Raw genomic sequence first — 19248 nt, forward strand, 5'->3', positions numbered from 1 at the left:
TACCTATTGCACTTCGTGCTGCTCCTTCCTGGATCCAAACAGACCTTTGGTTCGGTATCTGACGCTGAACGTCCTCATGCTCTGCATGAGGACATCCAGTGTCCGATTTTTCCCCATAGGAAAGCATTGATTCAATGCTTTCCTATGGGGAGGTATAATGTGTGTGGGCATTTCCTGCGCATGCGCATTACCGCCCGCTCGTTGCAGGACGTTGGAGGGGTGGAGCCACGACCCAGTGATAAGGGACATTGGCTGGGATAAGGTAAGTAAATAAAGGGTTTTAAACACTTTGTTCACCCGGGCAAGGGGGGCAAGGCAGAGGGAACTATAGTGCCAGGCTTTGTATTCCTGGCACTTATAGTATCCCTTTAAACTTGAGCAGCCATTGAAACAATACAGATAAATTGAGGGGAATATTTAGTGTCATACCAATATCATATATCCAGTTTTGTAGGTAAGACATTTAGGGGAACAGAGAAAAGAGAGACAGTAAATGGGGATCCGATCCTTACTGCAATATAATCATTTTTAGAAGATTAAACTATTCAAAAATAAACTTCCCTCTTGGCGACTGCATAAGAGGGACCAAGCCCAAATAATGTATTTAGCTAAATAATGTAATAATTGCATGGAGTGACCAACGCTAAGTAATGTATTTAGTAACCAGAATGTGATGCAGGCAATATTCTTTAAGGGGTTAAACGGCACATCTTATTTTTAAAGGGCCTGTTTTCAATCGGAAAACACTTACTAAAATCTAACAGGCTATAATCTGTTGCTCTGCTTTTACAAAAAGCTCAGTATGTAACTACTTTATCATTTTGGTAAATTAAACAATTAAAGATTTTGTATATACAATTCTTTCTTTCTATAGGACTATGAGAAACAAAGACATGACTTGCTGGGATCAGGCGAGAGGCATTCCAGCAGGACAGATAACGTGCCCTTCACTTCAATAACAAAGCGCTCGTTAGCTAATATTATTAGAAAAGTACTGGAGACTTTTGTGCCCAGTCTTTAAATAATTGCCCACGTCAGTCTGACGTAGGATATATGCTTTGGGATAAAGTATTTGGGGCAATGGCTGATGGCTGCTTAAACAAAGCCAATAAGAACTGTTACAGCTGTCGTTAATAAGCAAGAAAATCAGGATACTGAAGGAATGAGTACGCAAATTACCCAGCAATGATCCCGGTTATATAACAAAGCATGCTTTCTGATCTGACCTTAAATTGGATCCACTGGCTAATATCTGAGGTTATTAGCAGGTTATGATCCTATCCAACTGCCTGTATGCAAATAAACCAAGTGTTCCAAAGTAAATGTTAATATATTAATATATAACTATTACAATTGATCTATGTCCTCCACATTATTCCTATATATCTTTATGGCCTATATTGGAATTTAATAAAAATGAATAAACATAGAAATGTGAACATTAAAAGAGCAGTCTAAAGCTTCATTACCACTACATACTGTTATTATGATTTATTATTGGTTTTATTACTATTTATAAAGCCCCATTTTCCACAAAGCTGTGCAACAGGTAGGTTAACAAACAAGTAGTTGAAACAAGATAAATTGGATGTAGAGGAACAGAAGGTGCTGCTTATTGTGCAATTAGGTTGTGCGCACTGGGCTGACCTGCGAATAGCATTTCAGCCTGTTGTTGCTGAGTCTCTGCCACTTGCTGGAAAGATGTAGAAAATGTTTTTTAGATGAAAGGCCATCTAGCTACAGAGCAAAACTGCAGGGCCCTTCTATGACTTGTTCTATGGGTGTCGCACTACTTTTTAATGTATTACAATTTACAACCCTATTTTGGGTTTAGTTTTGCCAGCAGAATGTGAGAAAGTTCAATGTTTATGGATCCTAGAAGAACCAAAACGTTGAAGTTATATTCCCACTCTGACCATTACTACAAACTTTATTGTATAAGGAAAACAAGACGTTTCTTCTTAAAGATGCATTTTAAGCATCATAACCACCACAACGACTGTAGCACTTAAGTGGCTTGCAATGTCTGCCACTATCGAGGAGTCGATACGCAGTTCACAGTTAAAAGTTTTATTAAAAGTTGCAAATAAAGTTAAATGAAAATATAAAAAAAATGAAAAATTGCTGGTAGCTATCATTGTGAGAAAAAAAATGTCAGATGCCAAGTAAACCATAAAACGGATACAGGACACCTTAGTAAATATTGTGTGCTGATTGCATGATACAGCACTAAGTCTAGTTACCTTATCATTGTGACATTCTTGACTTTTCACATTGTTTTATTGTTCTTGATATATAATGTGATGGACGTGCAGCCAAAATATTGACAGAGATGACAAGATATCTATGACCTTTGCACTTGATGTTTTTTCTAATTATACAACATGGTCGATTATCTTGTTTAATTTTACCCCACTCCGTCTAGAATGTAAGTTCGTTTGAGCAGAGCCCTTAACACCCTCTGTTCTTGTGCGTCCGACTCGTCTTGTTGCAAATACATGTCTGTTAGTCCACCAACTAGACAGCGCTATGGAATTTGTTAGCGCTTTACAAATAATAATAATAATAATAATTATATAATTAGTAAAGTTGTAACACATTTAAATATAAACGTCCAAGAACAGGGCACAGTGAAGATTCGCAGTTTGAAGGTGTGAAAACTGGGCTCCGTAGGATGCGCATAACTTTCTGCATTATTCAAAATACACCATCATTAGTTATATTTAAATCTGAGTTATAATAAATAAGTTCTTCATAATATGTGCCTGTAACCATAATGAGTGTTATTTACAAAAAAATAGATGTTTTTCATTGCTTTATGGCAATCTGTTCAGATATTTTATGTTCATGAGACAAGCAAATAATGTGTTATCGCCAAATGAGTGTAGGTTATTACCCTCTTATACATTATGGCAACTAAAACAGACACTCTAAGCCCGCAAAATAACAACTTCATGAAGTGGTTTTGGTATATAGATCATGCCCAAGGAGTCGCACTGTTTAATTCTTTGCCATTCTGAAGTTAAATCACTGTGTATGCAGCGCTAGTCACATGTGAATTACACAGTCTCCCTATTTCCCAGTACAGAGAGATCTAATTTTTAAACCTCCTATTGCCCAGTTGGTTTAATTTAGAATTTCTTATCTCCTGCTCTGTTAATAGCCAGCTAGGGCCTCTTGTGTGCGATTAAAGTTCAATTAACAGAGCAGGAGATTACAAATTTCTAAAGTAAACACAGTGCTATAAGATCTGACTGAAAACTAAACAAAAGTGATTTAACTCCTAAATGTCACATAATTCAGTCAGCAACGAAAAACTGGCGGATCCAGAGCCTTATCTCGGGAGGGGCACTCATATATAAATTAAAGAAGCAATCCAGGCACAATAACCACTACAGCTCTCTGTAGTGGTTATGGTGCCAGGATGCGGTGGTGCCCTCCCAGAGTAAATAATCAAACCGTTTAAGAACAGTTTGACAATTTACCTGGGGTCTGCCAGGATAGGGGCTGTAGTATGGGGATAGGGCCTCTAGGTAGGTAGGTGTGTGTGTGACTGTGTGTGTGCGGGTGCAGTGGGAGCACTGTGTGTAGGAGGGGCATTGTGTGTTTGTGTGAGTGGTGTAGTTTGTGCATGGGAGCGCAGTGTATATATGGGGTGCAGTGGGAACACTGTGTATGGGTTGTAGTGGGGGCAGTGTGTGTATTGGAGTTTAGTGGGGGCAGTGTGTGTATGGGGGGTGGAGTGGGGGTAGTGTGTATGGGGGTGCAGTGGGGGTAGTGTGTGGGGGTGCAGTGGGGGTAAGTGTATGCATGGGGGTGCAGTTGGGGTAAGTGTGTATGGGGGTGCAGTGGGGGTAAGTGTGTGTATGGGCTGCAGTGGGGGTAAGTGTGTGTATGGACTGCAGTTGGGGCAGTGTGTGTATGGGGGTGCAGTGAGGGCATGGGGGGCAGTGGGGGCAGTGTGTGTATGGGGGTGCAGTGGGGGCAGTGTGTGTATGGGGTGCAGTGGGGGCAGTGTATGTATGGGGGTGCAGTGGGGGCAGTGTGTGTATGGGGTGCAGTGGGGGCAGTGTGTGTATGGGGGTGCAGTGGGGGCAGTGTGTGTATGGGGGTGCAGTGGGGGCAGTGGGTGTATGGGGGTGCAGTGGGTGCAGTGTGTGTATGGGGGTGCAGTGGGGGTAAGTGTGTATGGGGGTGCAGTGGGGGCAGTGTGTGTATGGGTGTGCAGTGGGGTAAGTGTGTGTATGGGGGTGCAGTGGGGGTAGAGTGTGTATGGGGGTGCAGTGGGGGTAAGTGTGTGCATGGGGGTGCAGTGGGGGCAGTGTGTGTATGGGGGTGCAGTGGGGGTAAGTGTGTGGTGGGGCAGTGTGTGTGTAGTTGGGGGTAATTAAAACAGATAAGTGTTGTTTTTTTTAAATTAAAAAATATGCTTTATATCTCCCCTCCCTCCTTACCTTTGCCCAGGGAAGGGAGGATAGAAAGCATATTTTTTTTTATTTAAAAACAAAACAAATATTTGCAATTACTATTATAAATATTATCCCCCCTCCCTTCTTACCTTTGCCCAGGGAGGGGGGATATCCATTCTGTGAAGCCCTGGTGGTCCTCGTGGATAATCCCTGGCGGTTCTAGTGGGGGAGTGAACTCTAGCCTGCACCTCGTGGGCTAGAGTTCACTCTCGCGAGAACGGAGCGTTGCCATGGTAACCGCGGCAACGCTCCGTTCTCGCGAGAGGAGACCCGGCGGAGCTGCAAGCTAGAGCTCCCGGGTCTCCTCTCCCTCCAATGCCGGCCGCCCAGCAATGTGCCAGCGGACTGGAGAGGGAGATCTCTGATCTCCCCTCCGGTCTGTGAAGGCACCCAGCAGGATCCGCTCTCGGGGGGGGCAATTGCCCCGTTGCCCCCCCCTGGATCCGCCACTGCAACGAGACTGCATGGGGCATGATCTACTGTTGATCTACACTGCTTCATTATGCTAAAGTTGTTTTGCAGCTTAGAGTATAGCTTTAATGCATACCTCCCAACATAGGAGTTATGGATCCAGGACTGGGCTGGCCTCTAAGGGGGGTGGGCCACCAAATACTAATAGGGAGGGTTGGCTACCAAATACTATTTGGACTGGCTAAAAGAATGCCCACCTGCATGGCAAGCTGATTGACAAGCCTGGTAGGCCACACTCAGTGCTGCCACTGCCCCAATGCTCTGGCATGGGCTCAATATCCTGAGACTACTCTGCACACTGCAAGTGGTGCACTCACACTACACTTTCTGCAGGCATGTGTCTGGTATCCTCAGATGTGGGTCAACAGGGAACTAACCTGGCACTGTGGAACAGGAGCCGATATTGGAACTGTCCCGCTTAACCTGGGACTGTTGGGAGACAGTGAAGCAATATCAAAATTGACCTTGAATTTTCACTTTAGTGAATCTCTCTCTCTCTCTCTCTCTCTCTCTCTCTCTATATATATATATATTATAAGGTCCTCTGAATTGAGCCACACTATATCTCTAGCATTCGTCAATCAGAACACTGCTTTGAGAAGCAACAAATTACTGTAAACAATTCCACATGTTACATATTAAATGTAGTCTATACAAATATATGTGTCATCCTAATTATTTTCTGATGTGACCTCAGAATTGAAGCAGATTGACTCACGCCTGTCATATGCGTCTGAGACAGATGTGCACCAGATGACGCTGTCTGTTATTACACACCGGTACTTTTACCATTACATCAGTAATTAGTTTTTCTCGGCTTGAGTCTGTAATATTATTGGATGTGGGTGATGGCATCAAGAGACGAATATATGTGTACTTTATCCACATTAGTCATGGAATATACAGAGGCTGTGTGCGGTTACTGGATTGCATGCTTGTTAGGCTGGGACAGACGTGTCAGGCCTAAAATATAGCCACTGTTTAGAAGAAACATTTTAAACAGCAGTCCCTTTTTAAGCACAAACCAGCAAATAAACCCCAGTACGTTTTTGCTAGGTCAGGAATGGCAAACTTTATTACCAATGAGATCTGTGTGAACTATATTTCCCAAATGAAAAACGCTCACTTGCCCACAGCTCCACCATCTTGTCTCCAACTTTGATCAAGGAGAGGTATACGCATACTTAAAGTTGTTTTCCTGGCACTATAGCTCCCTATAGTGCCCCCCTCCAGCCCCGTGGTGAAGAAGAGGTTAAAAAAACCTTCTGTCACTTACCTGAGTCCAGCGCCAAGGGACATCAGCGCTGGCTCGGTATCTGCCTTCGCTCCTCGATGTCAACTGGCGGGGGAGACCTAATAGCCATGCATGGCAATGGCCACGATCGCATTAGGATTTATCCATAAGAAAGCATTATACATTGCTTTCCTATGGGGTTTCGGGTGATTCTGGATATCCTCATGCATAGCATGAGGACGTCCAGCATCAGTTATGAGACCAAAAGTAGCCTAATGACCCTGAAGTCCTTTTATTGGCTGTCTGGTTAACCCTGAAAGGTAATTATTGCAGTTAATTAACCCCTTAAGGACACATGACATGTGTGACATGTCATGATTCCCTTTTACTCCAGAAGTTTGGTCCTTAAGGGGTTAAAAACTGAAACAATTACCTTTGCAGGGTTAAAGGACCTAGGAATATGTGCCCAGACCACTTCAATGAGCTGAAGTGCCCTAGGTGCCTATAGTGTCCCTTTAGTTGAGCCGTTCATAGTTTCTAACGGAGCTGAAACAAAAACACTGGTCCAAGTAATTGGAAAGAAATTATAAAATACACTGCTATCTCATTGCAATCTATAGGTGAACCAGGATTGGCTAAGAGTCCGTACGTTTCCTCTTTGAAGAGGATAGCACTGATCAGAGCCCCAAGATACCGAGATATACCTCATAAGAATGTTAGAAAATGAGTAATAATTGCTAAAAAAAAAAAAAAAAAAACAGTCCACTTAAACCGTATTTTCCCATATAAGACACAGGAGAGTATAAGATTAGTGACATGTGATAGAACATTTATTTTCACACATCAAAAGTGTTGGCATTACTCACTCAAATGTGGATGTGTGTATACATATGATGTGTGTCCGCATATAAATATATTAATGCTAAATGAAGGTAAATGGGTGCTGTGGTGAAATAAGATTCATGCCGATAAATAACTATGTTAAATCCTCCCTGAAACATTTCACTTTCCTTGATTGCAAAGGTACATGCCTACGATGTATTTATTTTCTTAAAGGATGTCATGTCATAAACCATGTTCTCTCTGCAGCATCCTGAGTGATTAGCTCAGACATGTAACTGATTTTCCGCAGAGCGGAGCAGTAACTCCAGCGAGCTGTTTGGCAGGCCTCTGATGTCATAAACTAAACGTTGCTAGGCGATAGGGAGCCAACTTGATCTGCGTGTTAAGAGAATGTCACAATCATGCAGAACTGCTAAGAAGTGTAGTGATGTAAAATTCATACAGAATTCACCATAATTCCTCAAAACAAGATGTGCAACATCAATTTGAAATTCTTAAAGCCAAATTCTTGTGGCTTTATCATTCCATACACTGACAAAGGATTTAGGTCATCGGAGAATGTTACACAGACACTATATATAATTTGAACATGATGAACTAATCACAGACCTTGATAGAAAAAGGGTATTTTTATTTTTTGTCCATATAAATGTATGTTTTGGAGTGTGGCAAGGGAAAGTACTCGAGCAGCTTGAAAAAAGGTGGAATGCAGATGAACATCAATGATATGCTAGCAAAGGATAACTGTCACAAATGATCTTTCTAAAATACGTCTTTCTCCTAAAGGCTGGCTGATCGTTGTGTGAACACGTAGTCCACAAATATTTGTGATGCCGTAAAATACGTAATGAGATATTTAAAGTGTTTCTGCAATAAGACATGTCTTTGCGCCATCATCTGGTAGTTTAAGAATTATCTATACCTTGCAAATTAAAAAAAAAAAAAGTGAAGCAGTTGATTACAATTTACAATAATTTACAAATTGCGAACTGGTTCCTGCTTATGTTGCACAATGAAATATTCCATTGAAGGACCACTAAAAAGTCACCCAGACCACTTTATCTCACATATGGGAAAACGTTGAATTGGTTGAGATCATCAATCTTGATTATCTCAGCCAAGGAGAGGCGAGAGAGTAAAGGTAAGTAAAATTAACCTTTTAAATCCTCCCTTACATTTTTGTATTCCTAACGCTCTAGTGTTCCTTTAAGCACCATAACTACTAAAGCTTATTGTAGTGATTATGGTGGCATTCATGCTCCACTCCACTGGTTAGTGGAGTGGAGCTAGGATGATAAGCTGACAATGCAAGTGCTGGGTTATCCTTGATGTGGCTGCACCATCACACCTCAAATTAAGGGGTACTTATGCTTACAAGCGCCACTTCTCTTGCTGGTTTCAAACCTTGTTTTAAAGTGTGGTGCCTGGTCCTTTAATGTAGAGTGCCTGGATTTTATTTCCAAAATGTTATGTGTTGGCATCTTTAAACATGATACATATTATATACAAAAAAACTCCTACAAATTAGGATGTCATTCCACATACGGTATGTTAATTAATTTTACAAAACAGATCAGCTATTCGGCATGGTGTCCCCTATTTAGGGTAATTTCTCTTAATAAAGATGTCATCCCATTAAACTCCCTTTAATAGAGGACACACTGTTACAGACTGTGAATCCCATTCCCAGGACCAATGTTTACAGAGCTGTACTGAATCACAGCCCAAAGGTTACACATTCATTTACAAATTATGGCAGCAGGGGTGATTTTAGGAATATGAATGTATTAATGTTCCATCCCCTTGCCACACATCGCTGACAATGAGAACATTCGTTAATAAAGCATTGCTTTCAAAAGGTGAGGTGCTCCACTGTTTGCTTGTTGGTGTTAACAAGCAGATGATACAGATGTGTACAGAGTCACATCCGTAGTTGAATTTGCAGTGCCAAGGACATTTCATTTCTCACTGTGTATTTGAGGACCGAGGGACAGATTTTTGCAAGTGAGCTATTCAAACTATTAGTGAGTTAGCATTACCTTAACACTCAGGGATATGTAGCTATGGACTGATTGCGTCACTGAGAGGCCTGGATTCCAGAACATACTCCTGCAGGGCAGAACTAGATATTAAGACATTTCTTTTTTTACGTTGTGGAATCCATATGAGCAGTATCATAGTGTAGTATATGCACATAGAGTAGGGGAATATCTGCTAAATACAGAAGAGTCTTTGGGGATTTACCGGGAAAACTTCACCTAAAAAATATTAAGGGAAGTCCTGGTTTGTTTTGAACTATTTATTCATTTTTTTTCACTGGGTTGTGTTCACATATATTGTTGTTTTTGTTTGCATCATAGTGTAGTATACAGGCCCCAGATCATTCTACAATTACAGTAACCACTACACACATGCGAAACAGCTATTCATGTATTATTGAATTTCAGCAGATAAAAAGGGTGCTCATCATATGAAAAAATATATGTGAGAAGGCACACTGATCAATTCAAATCATGTATGGATCTTTGTGGGGAGAAAAAAAAATCCAGAAAAACAAACAAAAAATAATAAAACTCCTGCAATGCACAGAAAAAAGCAAAACTCATATGGCAAAGTGGAAAGTGACTGGACGCTGGCCACGTTTTGCATTACTATGCTTACGTGTGTCTGACTTGTAAGTAATCAACAACCAAACAAGACATCACTGCACTGCCCCTAGTATATAAACACACAAACTTATACACATTATATTTGTAACTGGATATGTTCGTGCCGAATGCCTGCTGCAGCTTTTTGGCTGTAATTGAACTAAAAATCCCACAGCATCCTACTATATTCAGCCATGCACAGAATAAGGAGTCATAAACCATCTGAATGTCAAATACATAAAAAATATATAATCCACGTGACAAACAGCACAATTTCATCTACACATTGTGTTAGCCATAGTGCCAGCAAATGTATTGATGAAAAGTAATTTTGTAACTTGTGTAATCTGCAGAGCGCTAAATGGTGCATCTAAGCGTGCAGTTAGGAATTATGGGATGTATTAGGTGCGTTTGGGGTACGGTATTGCATAGATTGCATCTATATCTATCTGAAGATAAACTTGGCATTCACATTATTTTGGATTATAGGTTCACTTAAAGGGCCGTGGAGGACCCTGACTGGATTATTTACTACAGTGAGAATTATCAGGAAACAAAAAAGGACAGAAAGATTTCATAGGGAGAGACTGACGCCAAAAAAAAGAAATGCACAACTTTATTAGCATTGATGGTGGGTGACAGGATATGGTATCAAACATGGAAGTTGGGTATGAGATTTAAAAACTAGATGAACTTTGTTTTATTTTACATTTTTCCTAGCCACACTACCAAGGAGACTAAAAAAAAAAAAAGAGCACAGAACGCGCAGGACTTCAATGGATAATGACCAACAGAAACTACAATCTTGTTACTAAATGTTGTACTATCAGAAAGACTGCCAAATATTTCCAAACTCGGAATATTAGAAACTAATATCTAATTTAAACCAGGAGAATTAATACCAATTACGGTATATGGCAACCGTATTATAGATCAACTATTCTACATCCAGGATATGCGTTATGAGTATTATGTCTGGAGAGCATACATTGCTCTTATCTGCGGGATTAGGGAGATACCTCTACCTGGAATTAGTGCATCTCCAATGCAATTATAGTCTTTGAAGGATATAGCGAACGTCAGAGTCCTGAATAATTTCCTAGGCTTTTAATCCACTTTTACTTTATCCTCTCGCAATGTATTTCATTATGGAAAGCAAAGCTCATTTGAATAATATATTATGTAATTGTAACGGCACATAAGGATAGTGCGGCCCTGTTTGACTTGAAAGACAAGGAAGAGTTCTATCATGTTGGAAAATACAGAGTGGATCTGATGTTATTTTATTTGTATATCAATTAGGGATGCATCGAAATAAAAATCCTGGGCCAAAACCGAAAACGAAAATTCAGGATACCCTTGGCCGAAAACCAATACCGAAAATGACTTTTTTCCCCAAATGATTTAAAAAAGGTATTTTTCCTATAATTTTATTAATATTAGACTTTTTAATGAATTTAACTAATCTAATATGAAAAACTTCCCTTCTCCCTTCCCTTTTAGTGGTCCCCCCCTTAATGTTCCTCTCTCCGTCCTCTAGTGTTCCTCTCCCCTCCCTCTTTTTTAGTGTTCTTTCCCCTCTCCTCCCCAGTCCCATAGTGTTCTCCCCCTCCTCTGTCCCATAGTGTTCTTTTCTCCCCTCTCCTGTCCCGTAGTGTTCTTTTCTCCCCTCCCTTGTCCCAGTGTTATTTCCCCCCCTCCTCTGTCCCATATAGTGTTATTTTCTCCCCTCCCCTGTCCCAATGTTCTTTCCCCCTTCCCCTGTCCCAGTGTTCTTTCCCCCTTCCCCTGTCCCATAGTGTTCTTTTCTCCCCCTCCCCTTTCCCATAGTGTTCTTTTCTCCCCCTCTCTCCTGTCCCATAGTGTTCTTTTCTCCCCCCTCCCCTGTTCCATACTGTTCTTTTCTCCCCCTCTCCCCTGTCCCATAATGTTCTTTTCTCCCCCTCTCCCCTGTCCCATAATGTTCTCCCCCCCCCCCCTCCTGTCCAATAGTGTTCTTTTCTCCCCTCCCCTGTCCCAGGGTTCTTTCCCCCATCCCCTGTCCCATAGTGTTCTTCCCCCCATCCCCTGCCCCATAGTGTTCTTCCCCCCTCCCCTGCCCCATAGTGTTCTTCCCCCTCCCCTGCCCCATAGTGTTCTTTTCTCCCCCTCCCCTTTCCCATAGTGTTCTTTTCTCCCCTCCTCCCCTGTGCCATAGTGTTCTTTTCTTCCCTCCTCCCCTGTGCCATAGTATTCTTTTATCCCCCCCCTCTCCGTCCCATAGTGTTCTTCTGACCTCCCCTGTCCCATAGTGTTCTTCCCCCCATCCCCTGTCCCATAGTGTTCTTCCCCCCTCCCCTGCCCCATAGTGTTCTTCCCCCCTCCCCTGCCCCATAGTGTTCTTTTCTCCCCCCCCCCTGTCCCATAGTGTTCTTTTCTCCCCCCCCCCTGTCCCATAGTGTTCTCTCCCCCCCCCCCCCCCCCCCCCCCCCAAGTGCAGTATTTCGGCCAAAAATTTTGCCAGCCAAAATTTCGGTGCATCCCTAATATCAACTTCCTATTTTGGGAATGTTTTGAGTATAATTTTGTATGTAATGTACATTCTTAGATTCCTACTTTTTACATACTCATTTCTTTTCACTTGCTATTTCATTTGTTACAGAGAAAGCTGCCAGATTATCTTATTTTCTTCTGCTTACACATCTTCCCTTCCATTGACTTTCTGTATATGTTCCAAATTATTTTAAAATCCAGTTTCTCACTTGCAGTATTCTCTACAGCAGGGATTGGCCAAAAGGTAGATTCCCAGATGTTGCAGAACTACAACTCCCATGATGCTTTGCAGGTCTTTAGAATGTTTTAGAATGGCAAAGAACCATGGAAGGATTCCCACCATCTGGGAATCTAACTTTTGGGCACCCCTGCTCTACACAGTGTATCCCCCCCCTCCCTTGCTAACAACATTCGTCTGTCCTCCGCCTCCCACACTTCCATTTATTTTACAGGAGTTCTCCAAGGTTGCTCCATTGCTACATAATGCTCAAGATCGCCTCAATGAACATTCTCAGGTTCTATCCCTAAAAACATACTTCAAGAAAGCATATAAAAGCCAACTGAATAACCTCCGTCACTGCAGCAGTTTACCAATGCCTCATCTTACACAACCTTTTCTCTCATTATCTGCTGGGAACAATGGCATCTTCTTATGTAATAACTACTGTTTGTCACATAATTTAAATAAATACATTCACAATATAATAATAATTATACGCATCTACTGAGAGACTGACTGGTGGATCTCTTTATCTGTCTGTCTACCAATCTATTTACCAGCCTACCTTTATGAATGTATGAATCTACCTTATATGATTCAATCTTATTATTTAATGAACTTTGTTAGTACTCTACTATATGTTCTATGGCTTCTATTTATCCAGATATAATTATATCAATATACATTGTGTAAAATATCAAAATACATCGCCATTCAGGTTCTACATATAAGTATTATGTTGCCATTTGCAGAGTGTGCAATATCAGCAAGAATAGAGTACTTCTGTTCCATTTCAACAAATGAAACAAGCAACACATGTGCATCTCATAGCTAATTCTATGCTGCTCTCTAGTGTTCATTTTTGAGAATGCAGGGTACATTACTATTACAAATTTGATAAACAGAATCATTGTATAGAATCTTAATGGAAGAATAATACAGTGCATTTATTTGACACTTTTCTATTGCTAGAATACATTTTAATAGTAGCTTTATAAGATAGCAATATTCCAAGTGATGCCAAAATCCATACTTAATCAGAAATCTAGTTCTAGCAAATTTATAACGAATTTGTGCATACAGCAACCATTTGAATTGTAACATTTTTTTAACCCCCTAAGGACGGAGGCAACTGTACAGAAGTTCTAACCAAAACAAAATCTGGAATTTGCAATATAAATCTGCTCAACCATAATTTACCTCTTTCAAATTAAGTACACCCACACTTATTACATATCATTCTGTTCAGGAGAAACAGGGCTTTCATTTCACATCAAATATTTATACATGAAACATAATTTTATAAATTAAGACATTTTGCTATTTTCCAATTTCTGCATGACATTTTAACTGTAACAGTACAGTTAGCTTTTACTGCAATAAAATACACATATTTGAGTTAATCAATTCTATGGCATTTTTGCCTAGGTCATCAGGCAGGTCCCCATATATATATAATCTATAGCATAACATAATTATGCAACAATAATACAGAAATATACATGTAGAATGAAATATTATAGTGTATATCTATATATGATTTATACATAATTAAGTGTTCTTACTAATTATATGTTGGGGATCTGCCTAACAACACAACCAGTCCTCCCACAGTAAAAAATGCAATCCGGTCGATCTGAGTCATGTGATCGCAGTATTAGCACGATCATATGACTCAGATTCTAGGGATTGGATGTAGGGCGACTGCCTCGGTTGTCAGGCAGTCCGCCCAATCGGCACCGCCGAGGAGAGTAAGTATAGAGTCCGCAGAGTTGTCCTTTTGTAGGACGGCATAGCACATCCTAACGTCAGCAGCCTTTCAAATCTGTGTAAATTAAAAAATATATTTTTCTATACATAAGCTGACATATAACTATTCTATTTTGGAAATATTATGTTCTATACAATAATAACATGTTATATATATATATATCTAAAACATAATATATATATAAAACATAATATTTATATATATGTCAACACATATCCTGCAGTTCAAGAAAAAGCAATAAACTAATGACATTATTAAGTTTCATGATTTAGCCAACAAGGTCCAAACTGGAAGACACCTTATTTTATACTATTTTCCTACAACATACTCCTCTTTTTTCTGAAACACAATCTGCAGATCAGGAACCTTCCTCAGTATAAAATATATCTAGCACTAGAGGTGATCACATCTACAGTACAAATAACTATGACGGAGGTGTCTGGGCAAAAAATAATCAAAATAAATCTAGAATATCAAAACCCCAGAACTGAAAAGTAGTAAATAAATAAATGAATTTACCATAAAATAGCCACTATTTCACCGAGTCAAGTCCACTGCATCCAGGCATGTCAAGTATTGTATCCAGATGTGTCAAGTTCACTCAATCCAGATATTCCAAGTCCACTGTATACAGATGTGTCAGGTTTACTCCATCCAGATGTGCCAAGTCGTCAGTATCCAGATGTGTTAGGTCTACTGCATTCAAACGTAGTTTTCAAGATCACTTCATCCAGGCATACTCATTCTGGTACTTCAAAACGTATCCAGCCCAGTGCTCCATAAATCCTTAATCCACTGCATTCAGGCATATCCAGTCCAATACAACCAGCCAAGTCCAGTCCATTATATCCATACAAGTAAGTTTGTTCCAGACATCCCCATTCCAATGCAAGCAGATAGTTTAGTACATCTCCACAGGGACATGAGTAAGATCAGGTTGATGACATCACAGCTTTGTTATGATAAACCAATTTATTTTAATACTAAATTTGCTGCATTCTCGATTGTTTTTATTGGGTTTGCCCAGTCTAATATACATAATACCACAGTTTGACGGTGAATGCTTTGCATTCCAGATACAGATATTTAAGAAGAAATATGAAAAAATGTGTGCATAGCAAATAATGAATATATTAACGTTTGCTTTGATAATATGAGTCTTCCAAACATCTATAGATCTCACAAGGTAAAACATTGAATATAAATACAGAGAAATCTGCACTTTTGTGCTGGGGACTCGTTACACCCCTACCACACATGACTTAGGCAGCTCGGAACTGTTCTTGACTGCCTAATATTAAATCTCTGCAAAAATGAAGTCTGTTATCAGGGAGGGCGCCTGCAAGGGGAAGTCTGAATGCCCCCTTCCTCCTGTGATCCCTCCCCGCCTCCCTGTATTTGGTAAATTTGTCAAGAGTTTTTTTTTTTTTTTATTCCCTCACTCCTATATTTAAACTGCACTCCCTTCCTCCCTAGCTCAGACTGTGAGCCGATGATAACAGTCTAAACAAATGCTTCTCAATGAGAAGCATTTGATAAGACCATGGAGAGGAGAACATTGACATCAGATGGACCATGGAAACCAGCGAGTGGAGTTTTGCCTGGCACTGGATTCCAGGTATGTTTTAACTTATATGATTTTGGCACTATGGGTGGACATAGTTAATAGTGCTCAATAGGTCACTAAAGATTAATAACTTATAATGAAAAAAGGTTATAGTAACCCTTTAATTACTTTGTTTTCTTGTAATCTAATAAGGATTCTCATAATTAGTATACATTAGATACAAGGAATTCAGAAAAAAAAAAGGTGTTCCGGGATGCTCCAGGTTTCATCCAATATACCTGCTGTAACAGAACAGGGGAAACCCAAAAATGGGGTGCACGAGAACTGGTTTGGAAACACTGTTCTAAGAAGACGAAGGGAATAAGAGAAGCAAGCAGTAACTATACAGGGGGCAATAGGAACAGTTAAAAAAGTGGCGACCATCCAAGATCACTCTGGCAGAAAATGGGTTCACTGTTTGTATGCCAGGCAGTCATGCACCTCATATTGCTACTGCCAGGCACACAATCAGTAACTACATGAATATTAACCGCTACATCACGTGTATTTCCTTTTTACATTTGTTGATGGATTTCACTATCTTGTCTCGCTTACCTGGTATATTTGCTTTGCTGATTGATGATTGGTTACACATTGTTGACCTTCTGAAAAATAAACACAAAGAACATACAGAATGTCAGAGACAGACGGCATTATATAGAATATAAATCTTCCCATCTCTTTAAATTACCCAAACAAGGAACAGCACTGGCTCAAACTCTGCCTTTCTTGGAGGCTACCTTCAATAGCTCATCAAACAATGGCCATATGGGTTCAATAGTGAACACAGCCATTATTAAGAATTCTTCAGCAGTTTCTTCATATTTGTCAATGTGTGCCACCTTCTATTCCACTGATGGCTTGGTCATTCATCAAACTGGCAACATCGAGCCATCATCTGAAATACTGATTTGAACTCAGCACTGAGGAGCTTTGAATTCGGGGTTTTGACTCAATTTCTGATTTTACCTAAAGGAACACTCTAAACACCTAAAGCACGTTAGATTGCTGAAGTGCTTTAAATGTGTCCTTTCTTTTTCATTCTACAAAAAGTGCAGATTTCAATAGAAATTGAGATATGAACTGTTACTCCCATTGCCTGTCAATCAGACATCCGGTGCGGTTACTTCCTGGTAGTTTCGCTTGCTGGAAGAGGCAGACAATTGCTCAGAGCACTTGCCTTGGAAAGACTTCTTAGAGAGTTGCCTTAGGAAGTCTGTGATTGGACAGACACAGAAAGTCTGGGCGGGGTTAGAAAGAGAGAGCTTGCAAATGCTGCAGACAAGACATCTGCAGGTTTTGTGATCTGTTTTTAGATATAACCCCAATGAAAGAATGCACAATTAAATACATGCATTCATTTGGGGTATATCTGCTAAGCAGTGATTCCACATATACCTCTCCTCTGCTGTCCTACAACGTGTCACCAATTGCCTTTCTTCTATCTCTGATTGGATGTCCTCCCGCTTTCTGAAACACAATCTCTCTAAAATTGAGTTTCTTATTTTTCTTCCTCGTAACACTAATCCTCCTCCTTCACTCTCCCTGCAGGTTGACGGTACCTGCCTCACTCCATCCTTTCAAGCTTGCTGTGTCTCCAAGCTCTTTCTTGAGTCTCTTAGGCCCCCTCATGTCTCAAACCCCTCCTGCTAGGTATCTTATCCCTCCCCCTGTTGTTGCTCTTACCATCATGTGTATTCTAATCTCCCTTCTTCTGTGTATTATTAACCCCCTTTCCCTTACTTTGCTTTAGCGTGGTCCCGCAGACTTCATTGTCCTCTACCTGGTCTGCAAGCACCATATCATGTTGCAGCTGAGTGCTACAATCACAGACCGAGTAGTGGATAAAGAGGCTCCTTTATTGCCATCCAGGAGGCCACACTACACAGGGTGACAAGCAAAAAAGGTGCACACCCCTCCAGCATGTCACCCAGGGCGGATCTGCCTGATCCCACTTAGAAAGAATGCCTCTGCTTACTGCTCTTTTAATACAAGCCCCTGATGCATAAAATTATTTACAAAAATTGGTAATAGATCAGTTCACATAAACCCCTCATATTTAGGATTTAACATATCAGAAGGACCATGAAAAGATTGATCTATTGGAAATCTATTCTAGTATATTAGTCCTTGATTTGCTAATATTATGAGGCTCCCACACACTTACTAAAAGGGGAAACACATGTATACAGCTCTGTAACAAACAAATGACTGGTTCTTATCATTAAAAGAACCAACAAAAGAACATTTTGCTCAGTAAATAGGAGCCGCCATACATAACACAGAACTGTTTAGAACTTTGTAGGTTGTTTTCCCACAGAAAGCTGCTTGAGGTAAAAGGCTAAAGACAGAAAACAAAGCTTGTATCAGATTGTTTTGCCATTTGTAATTTATTATGAACTATACTCACTTGCTGGGTGCGCGGTCTTGCAAGTTAGTTAGTGCAGCAAAATTATTCCTTACAGTCCGAAGACTGGCCAGTACCTAAAAAATAAATAAAAACAAAAACAATAATAAATAAGAATGACATGAAATAATTTATATTATTTGCTATATGTACTATAATAATACTAATAATATACCAGTTAATCTAATACTAGGCATAATAGAAAGTAAAGTCATAAACTTTGCACCACCTAGAACCTTGGAAGCTGCTTTCTTGATTTTGCAGGAATGAGATGACTGTCTTAAAATAATCATGGCCAGAGGCCCATTAAGCATGCTTGAATATTTTAAATATAATTCTACTTATTCTGGGGAGGGTGATCTCATAATGAATACATTCACAGTGCAAGAGACAATTAACTATGGCCATGCCCCCCTTTAAACCCTTCTAAATTCTCCAAATCTCAGCAAAGCTTCTAAATCCAGTACCCAGTCAGGATGGATCGGGGTGCACTGCTGCTTTTATAAAGGGTTAAAACGGCAAGAAATATATACAAAAAGACCAAAACAATAGAAACTCTCCGGTGATTAAATTCCTTTCAAATCACCCATTGCCATACCTCTCATGTGTCCCTATTTAGGAGGGATAGTCCCTATTTTAGGCCCAAATCCCTCTGTCTATCATTTGCAGGAGCTCCATATTTTTGGTGTGTCAGTGTATAACAGAGCTGCACAGCAATAATTCTCAAATGATGTATCTTTAAACTAAAAAAAATTGTTTAGAAAGATACTGATATTGTCCTTGTTCTAGATTGCATTTTCCTTGCACATATTGTTATTAGTAAGGAAACCTCTCAGAACTGCCTCACCCCTGGCGAAAGCAGCATTCCCACTCCTAAAACTGTCCCTCTTTGTCCATTTGAAATGTTGTGAAGTATGAATTACTATAGTTGCTGATTGCTTGGGGATTTGGGCGGTTCTTAGTCAGTTATGGTGGCATCAGTAAAGCACAGTTTTTTTTTTTTTAATAATGACTTTCATTTGTGACAGGAATGTCTTTGATGTATTA

General features: G+C 40.2%; 1 protein-coding gene across 1 annotated transcript in view; it reads right to left on the reverse strand.

Annotated features, from left to right (window-relative positions):
• PDE4D (phosphodiesterase 4D) overlaps window positions 1-19248 on the reverse strand; it is a 207584-nt gene that overhangs the window by 133713 nt on the left and 54623 nt on the right. Inside the window, exons 4-5 of the mRNA XM_063454049.1 lie at window positions 18205-18278; window positions 16350-16399 (exon numbers count right to left, since the gene is read on the reverse strand). Of these exons, the coding sequence (XP_063310119.1) occupies window positions 16350-16399; window positions 18205-18278 (124 nt within the window). The remainder of the gene's footprint in view (window positions 1-16349; window positions 16400-18204; window positions 18279-19248) is intronic.

The sequence above is a fragment of the Pelobates fuscus genome, chromosome 5, assembly GCF_036172605.1.
Source record: "Pelobates fuscus isolate aPelFus1 chromosome 5, aPelFus1.pri, whole genome shotgun sequence".
Taxonomy (NCBI): Eukaryota; Metazoa; Chordata; class Amphibia; order Anura; family Pelobatidae; genus Pelobates; species Pelobates fuscus.